The sequence below is a fragment of the Oratosquilla oratoria genome, chromosome 27, assembly GCF_046742065.1.
Source record: "Oratosquilla oratoria isolate Oo_2021 chromosome 27, ASM4674206v1, whole genome shotgun sequence".
In the NCBI taxonomy this organism is placed as follows: domain Eukaryota; kingdom Metazoa; phylum Arthropoda; class Malacostraca; order Stomatopoda; family Squillidae; genus Oratosquilla; species Oratosquilla oratoria.
Genome location: NC_134803.1, coordinates 35,774,915 through 35,795,661, shown reverse-complemented (window position 1 = coordinate 35,795,661; position 20,747 = coordinate 35,774,915). Strand labels below are relative to the sequence as shown.

Sequence of the window (20,747 nt, the reverse complement as noted above, 5' to 3'; positions counted from 1 at the left end):
ACTTGAATCATTTTATAAAGACAAGAACAGGACAATTCACTTCTGAGAGTAAACTAACGATAGAATGTCATGAGTCAACTGTCGCAACTTCTCATGACGTCATATCGTTAATTATTTCACGAGGCTGAAGTGACCTATTCTTGTTCAGACTTTGATAATAACTTCCTGAAAGTAATCGATCGAACTTAGTGTACCGTGACCCATTGTGTAGGTTGTCGAGGGTTGCAAGCTACGATTTAGTGATGACGTTGATTTTTCCTGAATCTGACTTCGGAAGACGAAGTCCTAGGCCAGTGGTTCCCAACCCCAGGGTCGCGACCCAAACTAGGGTCGCGAGGGTGTTTTTGAGGGTCACCAGAGTTTTTTTTGTTTTTGTTTTTTTTTTAATTTTTTTTCATTCAAGTTTCAAATGTATTTAAATTCATTGTGCTAGTAAATATAAACTGAACTATAAAAACGAAAGTTTATAAACATTATGCAAGTACGTAGAAATATAACATGAAATGGTTGAATTTATTATTACAATTAGGGTCGCGACTCCAGTGGATTTAGGGTCGCAGCCAAAAAAGGTTGGGAAACACTGTCCTAGGCAAAGATAAACATTTAATCAAAGGTCTTGACATCACACCTTCCGTGATGTTAAAGCTTTTATGATGTCATGGTCATGACGTCATCAGGATACTTATTACGTTATGACTCTCATGATGTCATCATTACAAAGGATTATAAAGGCGGAGCATGCCGACAGGAGACCTTTTGGTCCATATCTAGGTTGGATGCGAAAAAAATCATAATAATAATAAATTGATAAATAAAAACTATAATAATGTAAATAACAAATAAAATACATAGATAAAAGCTTAGGTATAGTTAGATAATAAACAAACAGGTAAATAGTAAATAATAATAAATTGGCATATAACTAATAATAGATGAGAATCAAACAGACAAATGATAACAAAACAAAAACAAATGATATAAGATAAATTATAATCATTACAGCATCTTGCTTAGGTGTTTATCTAAATGATTTTTAAAGCTTAGAACTAAACTACATTGCACTACCTGTGCAGGAAGTTTATTCCATTCATTAACTACACGGTTGGTAAAGTTGTTTCTACCCACTTCCAAATTGAATCTATTTCCGGACAGTTTGAGACCATTGTTTCTTGTCTGATTCTCATTCAATGTGAACATTTTGTCACTTTTGATGTTGTCAATTCCCTTTAGAATTTTAAAGACCTGTATCAAGTCACCTCTGAGTCCACGCTTTTTTAGGGAAAACAGATTCATAGGTTTTAGTCGATTTTCGTATGATTTATTTTTGATATTTGGAATCAGTTTTGTGGTTCGCCGTTGTACTTTTTCCAGTCTGTTAATGTCTTTAATGAGATTTGGTGACCATACGGAAACAGCATAGTCCAAATGTGGACGAGCTAACGATTTATATAACTTGTTAATGAGTGATGGACTTTTGAAATCAAAAGATCGCGCAATCAGTCCTAGAATATTATTTGCTTTCTCAGAGGCTGAAATACACTGCTTGGATGATTTGAGATCGTTACTGATAATTACGCCGAGATCTTTTTCACTATTCACTTTTGTTAACGAATTTCCAAATAACTTGTAATCGTACTTACTGTTATTTTTACCTATGTGCATTACCTGGTATTTACTTGTGTTAAATTTCATTAGCCACTTTTCAGACTATTACTGTAATTTATCTAAATCTTCTTGAATATCTAATTAGTTTAAGTGATCATTTGCCATTTCGCACAGTTTTGTATCATCAGCAAATTTGGAAACAGTAGACTTTAGTCCATGGTCTATATCATTAATATATATTATGAATAAAAGTGGCCCAAGAACGGAACCCTGAGGAACTCCACTTGTGACATTTTTCCATCTAGAAGTTTTTCCATTTAAAACAACTCTCTGTTTTCGATCATTCAACCAATTACTAGTCCAACTTAATAGTCTACACTTATTCCGTGTGAAGCTAATTTAGTAAGTAGTCTTTCGTGTGGGACGGTATCAAAAGCTTTTGCAAAGTCTAGATATATTAAATCTATATTGTTTCTTTTGTCATAATTCGAGATAACTGTGTTGTAGAATTCGAGTAAGTTAGTCACGCAAGAACGTTTCCGTCTGAAACCATGCTGGCTATCATTTATCAAACGGTTACTTTCTAAATGATGTTCGATAGCATCTCTGATGATAGTTTCCATTATATTTCCTACGATTGAAGTCAAAATTATAGGCCTATAGTTATTTGGTTTCTTTTTGTCACATTTTTTGAATATGAGAGTAACGTTAGCTAGCTTCCATTCTCTTGGGACATCTCCGGATATGATGGATTTCTTGAAAATAATTTCTAATGAAACAACAATCTCATTTTTAATTTCCTTTAAGATTCTTGGATGCCAACCGTCAGGCCCTGGTGTTTTATTAACTTTGAGTTTCTCTATACACCTTTTAATTTTTTCTTTTGTTATATTTACCGTAGTAAGTTTACCCTAGACTTTTCACAGGTTTCAGCTTGGATTTCACTTTGAGGTGTTTCGTTTACGAATACCGAGCTAAAATAATTGTTTAAAATATTACATATTCCTTCATTTGAGTATTCAAGTTGACCATCAGCAGATAATAGTGGAACAATGTGATTCCTGATATCCTTTTTATCTCTAATGTAACTATAGAATTTTCTGGGATTCTCTTTGGATTTATCAGCGATATTCATTTCGTATTGTCGTTTTCTTTTTTTAATGTCTTTTTTAAATCTGTCTGTATTGATACATAACTTTCATAGTCATTAGATGCACCAGAGCCCTTATATTTCTTATAAGCCTGTCTCTTTTTAGCAATACTTTTTTCAGTTTCTTTGTCGAACCACTTTGGGCGAGCCTGATTTGGGGGACGTCTGTCCTTAAAAGGAATGTAAGTATGAATCATCTTAGAGAGCGTATTTTGAAATATTTCCCATATCTGATCTACAGGTCTTTCGATTAATTTTGCCTCCCAATTTGTAAGCTGAAGCTCCTGACGTAGTTCTATGAACTGAGATTGACTGAAATCGAGTATTTCAGAAACACAAGTATCTATTCTAAATTTTTTTAGGAGTTTGAATCTAAGTTGTGATTGCTATTTGCAACAGTTTCACCGACTTCTACATCAGTTACCATGCTTTCGCGGCTAGTGATCAATGAATCGAGTAAGTTTCCATATCTTGTGGGCTCTTTTACATGCTGAATTAAGTAATTGTCACCAAGAAAATCAATCAAGCGACTACCTATTTGGCCTCTTTCCTGAAGAGGGCTACAGTTGATAGCCGAAATATATGATTATTCTTTATTCGAAGTTTATTCTTTCTCCGACTGTGGGTTCCTGTGTGTCATTTACAAATGTGCTTCTACATTTCTATTTAGAAACTATATGGCCATGTTCAAGGGTCATCCGATTAATGTCAGTAAAATTGAAATCGCCCGTTATCAATAAATCCCGGTTGCAGAAACTAGACAGTTCTTGAAATGACAGTTTGTCGTCTGCTAATGATAATGTCTTTGGCCTATATATTACACCTACATTCATTTTTCTTGAAATTTGCTCCTATTACTACAAGCATTAAGGTACATGGTTTTAAGAAACTCGTGATTATTTCTTTTTGACACATTTTGAGTTTCAATATCATGTCCTACATTATAATTTTTTATTATGATTTTTATTAACACCTTATTATTTGGTCCTTCATTGACATTCAATGCCTCATTAACATTTCTCCCATCAAAATTAACATTTCCCCCATCACGGACATCTGGTCGCTCATCTCGTTGCAAGGTCACGGTATTAGGATATTAATAATATCAAGACCTTATGATGTCAGGGTTTGACGTCAGCACCTAAATGACGTCAGCGCTTCTGTGACACCATGAGATTGATAAAGTCAAGATTTCCATGACATAATGATCCCCCTGACGTCAGGACGCCTCTGACGTCAGGGTTCCTATGGTGTCAGAGACCTCTTTGGCGTCAGGACCTTTGTATGTCGTCGGCTTATCTAGTGAGGAAGAGGGCATTTCTATGTATGCACTGAAATTAACTTCTTGAATCCTGTGACTTGCATTAAATATTTTTGCTCTATCTAATGTTAGTTTAGTTTATTCAGATGAGATTGGAATTCATGATTGAGAGAATAAAATCCACCTCGACTTTCAAAGAACATAAGAACATAAGAACATAAGAAATAAAGGAGACCGCAAAAGACCACAAGGCCCACACCAGGCAGCTCCGTATCCATCACCACCTGTCGTCCCCATCCATAAAGTTGTCTAATCGTTTTTTAAAACCACTGATAGTTTCAGCGCTTACTACATGGTTACTAAGTTTATTCCATTCATCGACCACCCTATTAGTAAACCAATTCTTGCCTATTTCCTTCTTAAATCTAAATTTGTCCAGTTTATACCCATTACTGCGAGTCCTGCCCTGTTGTTTTATTATGATGACCTTGTTTGCAACACCCTTGTTATAGCCATGAAGAACTTTGTCGATTTGATTCCTGATGATACCAAGTGATTCGTTTCAGGTACAGCCCCTATCAGAAAATCAGGGTTTTCGTCAAATTTCGTCAATTTGAAAAAAAGAAAAGAAAAATGGAAAACGACTTCGCTTGCATTATTCTAGAATTCCCTAAGGACAATTCAGCAATGTGTCTAATAATCGTTTTTAGGTTTAACTTTTCTTAGCTCGTCATTCACCTTCTGAATATGTGACACAAAGGTAATTGAACATTTGGAGACTGTGAAAATCTATATATTAATACGTGTGTCACGCTTACGTCATCAGTCGTGACGTCATATCTCTTCTTGATTGGCTGATCTTCAGTTGTGACGTCATGTCGCCTTTTCTTCTGATTGGCTGGTCCTCAGTCGTGACGTCATGTCACTTCTGATTGGCTTGTCGTCAGTCGTGACGTCATCTCTCTTCTGATTGGCGGGTCTTCAGTTGTGACGTCACGCGCTCAGCGCTGGGACCCCACGATTGGGTTCCTCGAGACCCGGAGGGGACATGTCCCCTTGAATCATTTCTGTCGCCGTGGAATTTCTACGGGTCCTGCTATGATTGACCTAACGAGAAAGAGAAAGAGAGAGAGAGAGAGATAGATAGCTAGATAGCTAGATAGATAGATAGATAGATAGATAGATAGATAGATAGATAGATAAATAGGTAGGTATGTAGAGAGAGAGAGAGAGAGAGAGAGAGAGAGAGAGAGAGAGAGAGAGAGAGAGAGAGAGAGAGAGAGAGAGAGAGAGAGAGGGGCAGAGGTGACGGGAGAATTTGACGACAACGTCGGGGGACTTTGACGACTCCTTTTGGAGACTGAAGACTCCTTCGGGAGATTTTGAAGACTCCTTCGTAAATCCCGTGGAATTTCCACGGGTCCTGCTGGTAGAATATTATAACCCAAGTCGTTTTTACTCAAACGTACTCACTTGAGTCGCGTCTGTGTGAGGGAGCCTCCCTGACCATAAAAAGTTAAAACCTCCTCAGTTAATGCGTTCGCGCTCTTTATCAATTCTATTCTGGCTGACACCAAAATATTTCATTCACTAGATTTCTTTTTATTAAGGCAAACGATTTAATTCATTTTGAGGGACGTCTGTGCGCGTAGGCTTGGATTCATAACGGTTTCAACGGTTTTAATAGTTTAACGGTTTTAAAGGACTTGAATGCTTCAACGACTCGGTTTTATTTTTTGAAGGTTTAACAAATTCAAAGGTTCTTAGAAGTTTAAAAGTTTGAATTATTTTTAATGTTTTAACGGTTTTAACGGTTTGATTCTTAATTGTTTAACGGTTTACGTTTCCTTAATAGTCTTAATGTTTTTTATGTTTTGTTTTTCTTTCTCGTTGTCAAGAAACACACACGAAATATATATTTCAGAATAGTTACATATAACTTCTCTTGGAAATTTTTCTTAAAATCTTCCATTATCTTTAGGTCAAAGATAAAACATCTAAATTTCAAGTTTTTTTTTTCATGTTTGTCTTTCTGTCCATCTTCCTTCTTTTCTTTACTTCTTTAAAATGACTGCATTTCGACATCACTAGAATGTTAATAATTTTGATTCAGTGACGTTATTTTGTAGGTTTTGCTCGCACCTTCAGATCCTAGAAGCCAAAGGAACGTCATCGTACATACATACATACACACACACATACATACATACATACATACATACATACATACATACATACATACATACATACATACATACATACATACGTACATACACACATACATACATACATATATACATACATACATACATATATGCATACATATATACGTACACACACACACACACACACACACACACACACACACACACACACACACACACACACACACACACACACACACACACACACACACAACCACACACATACACACACAGGCACATACACGCACACAACCACACACACACACACACACACACACACACACACACACACACACACACACACACACACACACACACACACACACACACACACACACACACACACACACACACACACACACACGCTGCGCTGCGAGCCGCTACTCCAACTCTCGTGGGCAGGAAGTTGGATGTATGTGTGTGTGTCAATTCCCAGCATTACCCATAGATTGGTCATTCATGAGCTCTGAGCTCTCATCCGGGAGGGTAGTAGCTGTCGATCACGAGTCCAACATGTGATCCAAGAGCATGGTGAATCACAACTCTTTGCAGAACTCGAGCTTAGATCTCTGAATTAACCGTCGAGCGCGCACGCGCGCGTGTGTGCGTTTGTTCGTCTAAAAACATGAGGAAATGGTTGTGATAACCGCATTAACGCGAAAAAAGGATGTAAAGCCATACATATCAACGACATTCGAGCACTGTAAAAATATTTCCTTAAGTTGAAAGTGTACACAGAGTCCTATATCAACTCTGAACATTCACCCATCTGTATAATCTTCTTTTGTGAATACCATATCACAAGCAGACAGCATCAATGGAGACCAGGAATATTCTATTCTAGATGAGATAAAACCATGACGTCATAGCACAAATGACGTCATACATACTGTGACGTCATAGATGATGTGACGTCTGAGGCGAGCAGAAAGGGAGCAATGAATGCATTAAAGGAGTAATGTTCGAAGGGGGAGAGAGAGAGAGAGAGAGAGAGAGAGAGAGAGAGAGAGAGAGAGAGAGAGAGAGAGAGAGAGAGAGAGAGAGAGAGAGAGAGAGAGAGAGAGAGAGAGAGAGAGAGAGAGAGAGAGAGAGAGAGAGAGAGAGAGAGAGAGAGAGAGAGAGAGAGAGAGAGAGAGAGAGAGAGAGAGAGAGAGAGAGAGAGAGAGAGAGAGAGAGAGAGAGAGAGAGAGAGAGAGAGAGAGAGAGAGAGAGAGGGGGGCGGGGGCAGGCACTTGACGACACGTCTATTTCGATGAGATGGAATCATATTATTGGTAGGGTTGATGGATTCATAGAAAACGGAGCTATTGTGAGATGTTGTCCGCATATTCTCCATTTGATATAACACTCGCGTGGGATTGGTCACCTCTGAAGAAAAGAGAAAAAGACTTTAGGAAAAAAAAAAAAATCTGTTTTCATTGAGTTCAGTTTCGTCAGTCGTCATTTTCAAATAAATATTACGTTTTTGTGGTGTGATCTCATTAAGAGAAGCCGTCGAATAATGCCCCTAAACAAAGTATGTATTAGTGATGGGACGTTAGCAAAAAATTTATAATTCCGATATGATTCCCGATACTTTTCTAAACTTCCGATTCCGATAAATGATTAATAAGTGTTATTTTTTTATAGAATATTTGTTCCACAAACCTATTTCCAGGGCCTAAAAATAACCATGAAATATAATCTTTGTAGGTATCGTAATCGTATTATCGGAATTTGAAGTCTAGAGCAGTATTGGAACTCGTATCGGAATCGGAAGTATCGGAATCGGGACTCGTATCGGAATCGGAAGTATCGGAATCGGGACTCATATCGGAATCGGAAGTATCGGAATCGGAACTCGTATCGGAATCGGAAGTATCGGAATCGGAACTCGTATCGGAATCGGAAGTAGCATTATTGTGATTCGTATCGGAATCGTTATAAAAAAATTAGTATCGCCTCATAGAAGTGTTCCAGTCATCATAAATGTGATATTCTGGTACATCGAGATGGGTTGTAACATCTATACCGAAGGAATACCACAGAGGTAAATAAGATCGCTTGGCGGCGACCATATCAAAAGGAAAGGTGCCATCAGGTACGGAAGGGGTAAATTTCATGAAAGATTTCTTGTTTTAAGATAAATTGCTATCCTGTATATCTTTGGTCCAAATTACTTTGAAATATTAATTTAATTTCATTTACTTATACTTACCTTTGTTTTGCTAATGCTTGGATCACTGTATTTTGCATAATATTTTATATTTTAAAACACATTTTAACATCATCGTGTAAAGTTTCACTCCAAAACTGTATAATCAATTTGTTGTTAATAAAATATCTTATCTCTGACTGGCAGAGTATTTCTTAACCAAAATGTGTAACAGGGGTTGGACAAAATGTGTAACAGGGGTTGGACAAAATGATATGAACACCTGCCAAATACACAATATTTATCAGTACGGTGTTGGGTCACCATTTAACTGAAGAACAGCTGCAATCCTTCGTGGTATGGATTCGTAGAGTGTTCGAATAGTTTCCAGCGAAATGTTGTCACATTCCTGTTCCAAAACATTCGCCAATTGCTGCAACGACGAACGGAGATGGAAATCTGCTCCTCACTCTCTGCTCTAAAACTCCCCATAACGGTTCAATTACGTTGAGGTCTGGCGATTGTGCAGGCATGGGAAGATGCTTATGATATTGTGATGCTCTACGAACCAAGACTAAACTTTTTTGGCTGTGTGTATAGGCGAATTGTCGTCTTGGAACATGGCTGTGTCTGGCAGCAAGACGCTCATCATAGTAAGAACCTCATCATTGAGGATGTCGAGATATTCGTTCGCAGTCATCCGGCCTGTGATGTGAATGAGAGGACCAGCTGAATCCCACGATATAGGCGCCCAAATCATAACGGAACCGCCCCCATGCTTGACTGTAGGAAGCAGGCAGTCCGGATCGTAGGCCTCTTTGGGGTTCTCCATGCATAAGCCCTGCCGTTCGTAGGAAATAGCGTGAACGTTGATTCATCGGACCATACCACATTCTTCCAATCATCAAATGTCCAGGTTTTATGTTCGTGGCGTCACTTCTTTCGCAGCTTAGCGTTGGCATCGCAATTGCAGCCCTACCATGAATGTTAGTTTTGTGGAGCTCCCGTCGTACTTTTTTTCGTCGAGACAAGATTCCTCAGGTGTGTGTTGAGTTCTGCTGTCACTTTTGCCGCTGTTGTTTTATGTTGTTTGGACCTCAATACTTTTTAATGTTCGTCAACCTCTGTCGGGTAACTTTGGGTTTCGCCCACTATTCCTCTTTGCCGATGTTTTCACATGTTTTGTGTATGCTGTCATTACTGTGGATAATGTCGCTCGTGAAACGTTTAACAGTTCAGCTGTTTTCGTCACCGACGCTCCCGCTAACCGGACGCCAACAATTTGCCCTCTTTCGAAGTCTGAGAGTTCACATATTACACCTGTCGCTTGTTGTAACCGTCGCAGACCAAAGCGTGTAATACACTGAAAAACAACCTACGAGACCTGCTACGTAAATTGCTTATTATTTACCCTGAAGCAGATTTGCGAACGTGCATCAAGACATACTATTTTGCGTGGTATTCATTTTATTTTGTCCAACCCTATATATATATATATATATATATATATATATATATATATATATATACAAAATAAATCACAAAACTGGCACATGACCCAATATTTGCTAGTAACCAATACGGAAAACAAGGAACACGTGTTTCTTGTTTTCCTCTGTGGTTATCAGCAATATATTATATATATCTATATATATATATATATATATATATATATATATAAATACATATATACACACACACACACACACACACACACACACACACACACACACACACACATATATATATATATATATATATATATATACCATAAAAAGTGTATTCTATCTCAAAGATCCCCGTAAAAATTGGAAAGCACAGGTGTTTAAAACTAGGAATAATGTCGACACAAATATTGAACAGATTTCGAATTGACGCTTGACTGCGTCTTCGGAAGAAGTGAAGAGCTCAATTTACTCCTTCATTCCGAGAAAGATACCAAAGAGCTGAATGGAATTGTCTGGCTCTAGCTGGAAAGAAGTGCCCTTTGGTATAGTCAAGATGGGATAAATTCTTTCCCTAAGGAAGGAGTACCATAGGGCTCAGTGTAGTCGCTTTCCGTCAGTCAAAAAAAAAAAAAAAACAAAAAAAAAAAAACATAAGTATGGAGGGGATTAACAGACTATAAGGCCTACACTAGGTAGTTCCATGTCTCTTACCACCTGTCATCGCTACCTATAAAGTGATCTGATCTTTTCTTAAAACAGCCAATTGTTTCAAAGCTCACTAAAATGGCTATTAAGTCCATCCCTTTCGTTAGCCACCCTGATGTTAAACCAGTTCTTGCTTATTTCCTTGTTAAACCTAAATTTGCACCAAAGAGGTCCCACGAAGATGTATGAAATGGCACCCGTTGTGAATGACATTAAATGAGCCGTTTTACTCACTTTTATGTACATTACCTTTTTCAAATTTGACCAGTGTGCATTTTTTCTTCCATAGAGAGGCTCTGGAACTCTCTTCCTCTTGAGACCATTCCACCTAAATATGGCTCAAAGTGTCTCAAAAATCTCTCATCAACCAATGATCTATTGGTAGTTCGAACTGCGATTGTTTTATTTCTTTTCCTTCGTGATTGGCTCTCTGCAATCAGCCTATTTTATTTTTTATTTTTACTATTATTGATTTTTTTTTGGGGGGGAGGAATTTTGTTACTCTTTGAAATACGCATAAATAAATATCTAGATAAGAATACAGAGTTGAGTAAGACTTTTACTTTAAGTATAAGGCTAAGGTTGGAGTGGTTGGGATGCCATGCACATGGAAGCCACAAAGAAGAGCCACAATTCCACAGAGTATTTTGGGAACCAATGTATTCTAGATAACACCCATCATCTTCACGATGAAATCTCTGCTTTTATAATTTTCTATTATTATTTTACACACTGTAGCTTTATGTCAGTAGACACAAGGCCCTAGTATACAGACCATCTATGACATTCTATATGTGCATAATTACACGCACACACACTGAAGATACACATTTGACTACATATCTTTGTATTATTATATATGTTTGTTTATCGAAGCCTATGTCTTCACACACCTCACTAACCAAAGTTATATTTCTTTAGTCACCCCATCTTTATACAAAGAAAACTGAATTATTTATAGAGAACGGGTACATGGATTTCCATCGATTGTTCTTTCTTGGTTCAATTGATAATGTACACGTGGATGTACATATACTGTATATAGACACGCACTCTCTTACAGACACATACATACACACAAACACACACTAACACACACACACACACACACACACACACACACACACACACACACACACACACACACACACACACACACACACACACACACACACACACACACAAGCACACACATACAGGTATATATATATATATATATATATATATATATATATATATATATATATATATATATATATATATATATATTTAAAGACACACACACACACACACTCACACTCACACACACACACACACACACACACACACACACACACACACACACACACACACATACACACACACACACACACACACACACACACACACACACACACACACACACACACATATATATATATATATATATATATATAGATATTTATTTATACATATATATACACATATACATACATATATACACACACACACACATATATATATATATATATATATATATATATATACACACACATTATGGTTTGATTTTAATGCCATTAATATATTTTTCATCATAATTCCAATCGCAATAATCGTGAGAGGGGATTCGTCCCAGCTAAACCCACATTACTGGTTTACTAATCCGTGACGTAATACAGGATATATATATATATATATAATATATATATATATATATATATATATATATATATATAAATTATCGGTTTGATGTCGCTGCCATTAGCGTATTTCTCTCATAGTTACAATGGCGATAAGCGTGAAAGGGGTTCGTCCCGGTCCTTATCTCACACCACTGGTGGGCTGGTCCTTGAGTAATACAGGATATACATATATATATATATGTATATGTATATATATATATGTATATATATATATGTATATATATATGTATATATATATATGTATATATATATGTATATATGTATATATATATATATATATATATACATATATATATATATCAAGGACTACTATTACACAGGACGTGCGCACCCAGATCCCTGGTTGAGATCGTATATCAAAGAATCGATTCTTTATATTAAAAAAAAAAATAAAAAAATAAAAAAATAAATCGCCAACCCTGGTGTCCACTAACCTCATACAATAATACCTGTTAAGTCCGGCTAAAATTGGCATTTCAAAGCATAACAGTGCCTTAAAAATAGTTTCTTATTTCACTATAAAAGTTTATATTAACTTATACTGCATTGAATAAGTCGATAGTTGATATATTTGTCCTATATACAATGTTAGGTTTCTATTTTTGATATATTTGTCCAATATAAAATGTTAAGTTACAAAGAAAGCAATGGCCTCCGCTAGCGGACCCAGGGATCTGGGTGCGCACGTCCAGTGTAATAGTAGTCCTTGATATATATATATATATATATATATATATATATATATATATATATATATATATATATGTATATATACATATATATATATATATACTGTATATATATATGTATATATATATATTTATATATATTATATATATGCTGATTTATATAAGCATATGTATGCATATATACATACACATATATGCATATGTTGGATATATGTAAACATATGAAAATTGGGTTATGTAAATATCAGTGGCTACGGACAAATGAAAGGTGCCAGGGGTGAATTGAAATAACATTATAAAATCAAATAATTTAATATCAAAATACCAAAGTGAAAAAATGTCATATCAAACCTTATATATATATATATATATATATATATATATATATATATATATATATATATATATATATATATATATATACATATATATACATATATACACATATATACACACATATATATATACACATATATATACATATACATACATATATATATATATATATATATATATATATATATATATACATATATATTAATACAAAATAATGTTGAGTAAAGGCTGACTGTTTCTTGAGTAACTACTTTTCTTGGATTTTATAATTTTTTATTTTTTTCTTCACGGAAACACGTTCATGTTTCATTTTGCCTATAATCATTTTATTCTATTTAGTTGATGGGCTGCCTGGGCTAGAACTATAGTATAGTGAAAAGCTATTCTGATGGACATTTAATGCCCCGAGAACATAATCTTTTGCTGTTCAGTTCTGTTAATTTCATGGTAATGCCCAGGAAAAATGGAGTCGATATTCACAATTGAGGATTTACTACATGGTTACTAAGTCTATTCCAATCGTTGACCTCTTTACCTGTAAACTAGTTCTTGCCTATTTCCTTCTTCAATCTAAATGTGTCCAATTCAAATCCATTACTAAGAGTCCTGTCCTGTTGTCTTACTATGATGACCTTGTTTGCATCACTCTTGTTAAAGCCCTTGGTCCACTTGAACACATCTATTAGATCACCCCGCACTCTGCGCTTTTCTAAAAAGTGTAGATTAAACCAGACTTTGTAAGGTAAATTTCTGAGTCCATCGTATAGTTTTGGCCATTCTATCCTGTACTGATTCTAGTGAATTGATATCCATTCTATAAGACGGAGACCAAAACTGTACCGCATAGTCAAGGATGGGTCTAACTAACGACAGAGTTTGATAACTACCTCTGCACTTTTATTCATAATCATCCTAGCAATGAAATCTAATGCTCTGCTTCCTCTATTTCTGGCGCTAAAGTTTCCTGGATTTAAGGTTAGGACTCACTGGCACTCACAAGTCATTCACGCGCTCAGTTTTCTCTAAAAAGGTGTTATACCTGTTTTCTGGGTCGTGTAAACCTACGTCGAACAACTTGCACTTTGAAATATTGATGCCCATTTGCAATTTCTTCGACAATATAATCAACTTGTTAAGATCTTCCTGTAGTATCCTGGGGTTTCCTCCTGACCTGATTAGGCGTCCTGTTTTAGTGTTGTCCACAAACTTACAAACATCACTACTTATCCCATTGTCCAAGTCGTTGATATACATGATGAACAAAAAGGGACCCAAAACCGAACCTTGAAGAACTCTACTAGTGACACTCTCCCATTTGGATTTTACACCGTTAATGGTGACCCGCCGTTTTTGTCGCTGATCCGTGCTCTAAATTATTCAGACACTTTTCATCCTATGTCATGGGCTTTGACCTAATTTAGTGGTCTCTGGTGGGGCACCTTGTCGAACGCTTTTCCTAAGTCAAGGTAAATAACATCGTAACTATTATTGTTGTCTGATGCCTTGTAGGCTTTAGTGTAAAAAAGATAGAAGATTAGTTACACATAATCTGCCCTTGGTCTTTCGATCTGCTTCTATTAGCTGTTATTGATTCTAGCATTTTACCTATAACCGACGTCAAACTTATTGGCCAGTAGTTGTGCAAGGACGATCTATTACCTTTTTTGAAAACAAGAACAACGTTCGCCTGCCTCAAGAAATAGGCACGAATTCAGTGTCTACTAAATATTTCGGTTAACTGGTCGCAGATTTCAGATTTACACTCTTTTAGCACTCTCGGAATAATTTCGTTTGGAGCCGGTGATTTTGTAGCTTTAAGTTTATCAATCTGTTTAACTGCTTCTTCCTTACTGATGCTAATGTTAATTAGTCTATTTCCCTCATCCCTGATAACTTAGTTTCAAAACACTTCGTGTAAGATATTCAACGATGATTGCCACTGAACGAAACTCTCTGAAATGAAGAACAATACTTATAATTGTGAATTCATAGGAAGGAAGTTGGATCTTCTCCGGATCTGTTTTCAAGAATATAAAACACCCAATACTTCAGTGAGGTTCTACAGTCGTGTTCACGATGAAGGATGACGCACTTATTTGGACTCGTATTCTTGTTAATGTACAATTTTTTCTTCTTTTATTAATGGGACACGTTTCTTTGATGTACCCAAATGGTGGTCTTCATGTCATGTTCATCAAGAACGTTTTACCTAAATAAGATCAAGAGGAAGACGAAAATCACGAAACAAAAATATAATGAAAATCAGAAAACCAAAATAAGAATAAATCGTGGTAGAGAGTGGAATAAAATTGTATGCGCTGGCCGAGTGGATTAGGGTGTTGTTACTTATGGCGAACAGTGAGGGGATGGCGATTCGAACCCTGCCATCGGCGATGTTGATCCAAGGACATAGTTCACTCCACGCTCCGAAGTCCTGTATAAGGGGTACCGTATTAGCCTCCTGATATTGGGGAGTTTGTGACGTTAAGCCATATCATCACAATATCGTATATGGTCTGTACAACCGTTGGGTAACACTATAGCATTGGGTACCCCATCCTTTCCTTGACATCATCGGGTGCTCTATAATGTGTTGACCCTGGGATCGTGTGGACAATGCATGAGGATGCATGATTTGTACCTATTCCTATCATTTTTTGCTCACTCGGTATTCATAAACTCCAGTGGAAACGCCATGACTCATGACATCATATGTGTCGAGTCACTCATCATAGAAAACGAACACAGATGCAGGGGAGACCTTTTCTTTGATGCCACTTTCACGGCTTTGATGTAGACAAGGGCAATGAAGGATTTTTTATTTTATTTAGAAAGCTTATTTGTGAAACAATCAGGAATAAACTTATATTAAGAATTGTGTTTCCTCTTTCATTCATGTCAACCTGTCAGAATGTCTCGACATACGGTATATATGTACATGTATAAACTCGTACATATATACATACTGTACATATATATATATATATATATATATATATATATTTATATATATGTATATATATATATATATACATATATATATATATATATATATATATATATATATTTGTAAAAGAAGGGAGCAGGTTTTCAGTAATGCACGTAGAGTTAACCACAATGTTGTGGAAGTTATTCGTTTTTTCCTCGTATTCTCAATTTTCCTGATTAAAATTCTGCCATTAACCGGGTGAACAGAAATTAGGTCTCTGTATTCTTCCATTTTATTTATTTTAATTGTAGAGCTCACCGTTTTGTCATGAGAAAGACATTTTCAAGAGTAAACTGCAATAACAAAAAGTACACAACCACATACAGCAACGATGACAATTGCACAAAAATAAATTATACATAAACAATTCTGGTAAAACATGAGAAAGATGAAATACAATTACACACAGCAACGAGTAATTTATATAAAAACAATTCTGGTAATATGTTGGAAAAGTACAATGCAAGAGTGTTAAGAAAGCAGGTACTTACATTTCAAAGTAGGTGTGAAAAATTACAAGCATGAGATGTACGTTGTATACATATATATATATATATATATATATATATATATATATATATCATATATATATATATATATATATATATATATATTATATATATACATGGAAATCAATGTAAACAAGTTGCATAAATACGGCAGAGGAAACATGGACTGGAAGTGAAGCGTTTATTCACTTCCAGTCTATGTTTCCTTTGCCGTGTTTATGCATATATATAGATGGGTCAGGCGGTCAACAATATGACCTCAGAAGTCAGGGAAGGGGTGGAAGAGAGAGCGGTCATTAGAGGGGGGAGGGGAAGGAGCCGGAGGAAGAAAGGGAGAAGGAGGAGAGGGAGGCGGGGGAGATTGAGGTGGATAGGGAGGAAGAGGGAGGAAGGGAAGAGGAGAGGGAGGGAGGAGGGGTATTTTAGGATTTCTAGGCCGTGAGGAAAACAATGGAATACTAGGTGTCATATTAGACTGGATGTCAATGACCCAAACAATGGATATTCCAACACTGACTTTGATTCCATTACCAACAGGATGCTAGAAACGCACCTCACAAACAGTGCACCACAAAACTATACCTACATCAATATGTATTACCGAAACACCTTCACTAATAATTACAAAAAATAAAAGAATGAATGAGTAATTAAAGACATTATCCAAAAGAAATTGCCACCCTACAAGTGATAACAACAAAATCCGCGTTCTCATTTACTTAAAAAATCACAGAACTTCTCTGATCTTGATTAACATCTTATCTAGACGATCAGAAATTACAGCTAGAACCAATGCAGTATATCAATATACTTGTGCTTCGGAGGATTGTAAGCCTCATAATCATACATCGGTTATACTAGATGCAAATTCAGCCATCGCCTATCAGTATATCTACAGGAGGGAGCTATCAAACAACATCATTGACTTTTACACAACGTCGACCATAGCAGGGAGGACTTGGTTAATTCTACCAAAATTACTGAAATCAGTGATGACCTTAAGAGACTACAATTGCTTCAAGCATTCTATATTAGAGACAAAGCACCGGTCATTAATATCCAGTCTGATATGACATCTAGTATTCCATTGTTTTCTTCACGGCCTAGGAATCCTAATTTACCCCCCTCCTCCCTCCCTCCTACCCTTCTCCCCATCCACCTCATCTCCCCTCCTCCTCCTCCCCTTCCTCTTCTTCCTCCGGCTCTTCCCCCTCCCCCCTCCAATGACCGCCCGCTCTTCCATTCCTCCCCTGACTCCTTAGGTCATATTGTTGACCGCCTGACCCATGTATATATATGTATATATATATATATATACATATATGTATATATGTATATATATATATATATATATATATAATATAAAACGTACATCTCATGCTTGTAATTTTCCACACCTACCTTTAAATATAAGTACCCACTTTCTCAGCACTCTCTTATATTGTACCTATCCCACATATTACCAGAATTGTTCTTATATAATTTAGTCGTTGCTGTCTGTAATTGTATTGTATCTTTCTCATATTTTAGCAGACCTGTTCATGTATAATTTCTTTTTGTACAATTGTCATCGTTGCTGTATGTGATTGCGTACTTTTTGTTATTACAGTTTACTCTTGAAAATGTCTTTCTTAAGACGAAACGTTGAGCTTTACAATTAAAAGAAATGAAATGGAAGACTACAGAGACCTAGTTAATAGCACAATTTTAATCAAGAAAATTGAGAATACGAACAAAACTGAATATACATGTATATATATATGTACATATATATATATATATATATATATATGTGTGTGTGTGTGTGTGTGTGTGTGTGTGTGTGTGTGCGTGTGTGTGTATGTGTATGTGTGTGCATATATACGTTACTCTTTCAGGGCTTTTGCGTGGGCGAGAGCCAAGACACGTTGTGTAAGAGGGTCATCCACTTTAGCGAGGTTCTCCACGATGTTGAAATGGTCCCTGGCCGGCAGTTCCCAGTACGTCGCCCGGAGGCCCAGGTCGGTACAAGTCTGAGGAGGGGGAGGGGGGAGAGCGAAGGAGGAAAATCACGTGTTATTGATAAACTCTTTGGATTCGAAAAAACACAATTGACAATTTTAATATGGTGACGCAATGTCAGTGGTCAACCGTAGCCCGTTTTCTATCAATCCTGTATTTTTCATTTTCTTTCAACAGGACTAATCCCTTGATGTGTTTCATTATGGGTTATGTTTACTACAAACAGCGAAATACCCGTTTCATGTTGTAATATATATCTTACTTATCACTAATTTTAAACTAAGTTTGTTTTTATGAACATTAGTTAGTTGACTATCTAAAAGCTTAATTACTATTAGCTACATTACGATTTTGGTTAATTTATTTTGTAAATTACTGGGTTCTCATTAGATTATTCTTACTCACAAAAAAATCTGTATGCATGTATGTATCTATGTATGTATATATGTGTATGCATGAATATATGTATGTATGTATGTATGTATGTATGTACGTATGTATATATGCATGTATGTATGTATACATGTATGTATGAATATATGTATGTATGTATGTATGTATGTATGTATGTATGTATGTATGTACGTATGTATGCATGTATGTATGTATGTATGTATGTGTATATGTATGTATGTTGTGTATGTATGTGAATAAGTATGCATGCACATCTGTATGTATGTATGTATGTATTTATCTATATATATCTATACCTTTCCTAACGGGTGGTACATTAACTTTTCTTCTCGCTAGTGACAGACGATTCCATTCGTTTCTGTGACGAGACCGTTAAAAAACGTTGGCACACTTTTCAAAAAGACAACACAAGTTGTCCCGCAGAAGATTTGAATTCAAATCATTCGTTTAACGGTCATCTCCATGTCAACCGTCGTGAGCAGCTAAATGTAAATTAAATAAAAATCCTAATATAGGAATGTCGTCTTCTTTGGGTTCATGAAGGTTTCCATGGCAGTGTCCTGGATACGAGTAAAAAAAAAAAAAAAAAAGAAAAAAAAAACGCATTCCATTTCAACTTCGTTTTGCAATGCATTTCCTAACACATTAGGCAAAGGTGATATCGTCTATTGAAAGAAACAAATGTTTAAAGAATGTACATTATAAGTCGATGCATGAATTAGATCACTGACGTAAGTAAAGGAAATAATACATGATGATATAAGTTTTTTCTTCGTAAGTATCAATAAACAGTTAATATTTGAACATCAAAGGCAAAAAATAAATATGAGAACAATACTGATTATAAATTTTCTTTTTCTCTCTGGTAATCAAATCCGAAATCAAGCTTTAGAAACTCAAACGTTTGATTCAAAATCTGAGGAATAAAACAAATTATATTATTTAAACCAATCCTTGCTTGTTTTGCTTTGCTTCGTTTTATCTCTTTCTAAAGCGAACATTTCAAAATTCTATTATGGAGACGGAAAAACAATATATATATATGTACAGTATATGTATATATATATGTATCTGTATATGTATATATATATACGGTATGTATATGTATATATATATATATATATATATATATATATATATATATATACGGTATGTATATATATATATATATATTTATATACACATATATGTATATATATATTCATAAACATATGTACAGTATATAAATATATATATATATATATATATATATATATATATATATATATATATATTGTTATCGTTATTGTTCTCGTTATCATTCTCATTCTCGTTCTCGTTCTTGTTCTCGTTCTCATTCTCATTCTCATTCTCATTTTCGTTCTCATTCTCATTCTCATTTTCATACTTCTCAAGCAAATAAACAATGCAATAAACAAATAAACAAAAAAACAAGACACAAACAAACGAACAAACAAACAAGGAATCAAACAAGCATAGAAACACAAAACAAATAAACAAACAAATAGATAAAAACAAACAAGCAAACAAATAAGTAAAGAAAAAGAAAGAAACAATCAAGAGATAGATAAACAGAGGCTTGGCAGTGACCAAATGGTCGCAGTGGCCCCGGGCAGGACG

General features: G+C 35.6%; 1 protein-coding gene across 1 annotated transcript in view; it reads right to left on the bottom strand.

Annotated features, from left to right (window-relative positions):
• Nucleotides 1-13,427: 13,427 nt before the first annotated feature.
• KFase (kynurenine formamidase) overlaps nt 13,428-20,747 on the bottom strand; it is a 76,294-nt gene continuing 68,974 nt past the window's right edge. The window contains exons 8-9 of the mRNA XM_076210424.1: nt 18,582-18,724; nt 13,428-15,648 (exon numbers count right to left, since the gene is read on the bottom strand). Coding sequence (XP_076066539.1) covers nt 15,561-15,648; nt 18,582-18,724 — 231 coding nt within the window. The 3' untranslated portion in view covers nt 13,428-15,560. The remainder of the gene's footprint in view (nt 15,649-18,581; nt 18,725-20,747) is intronic.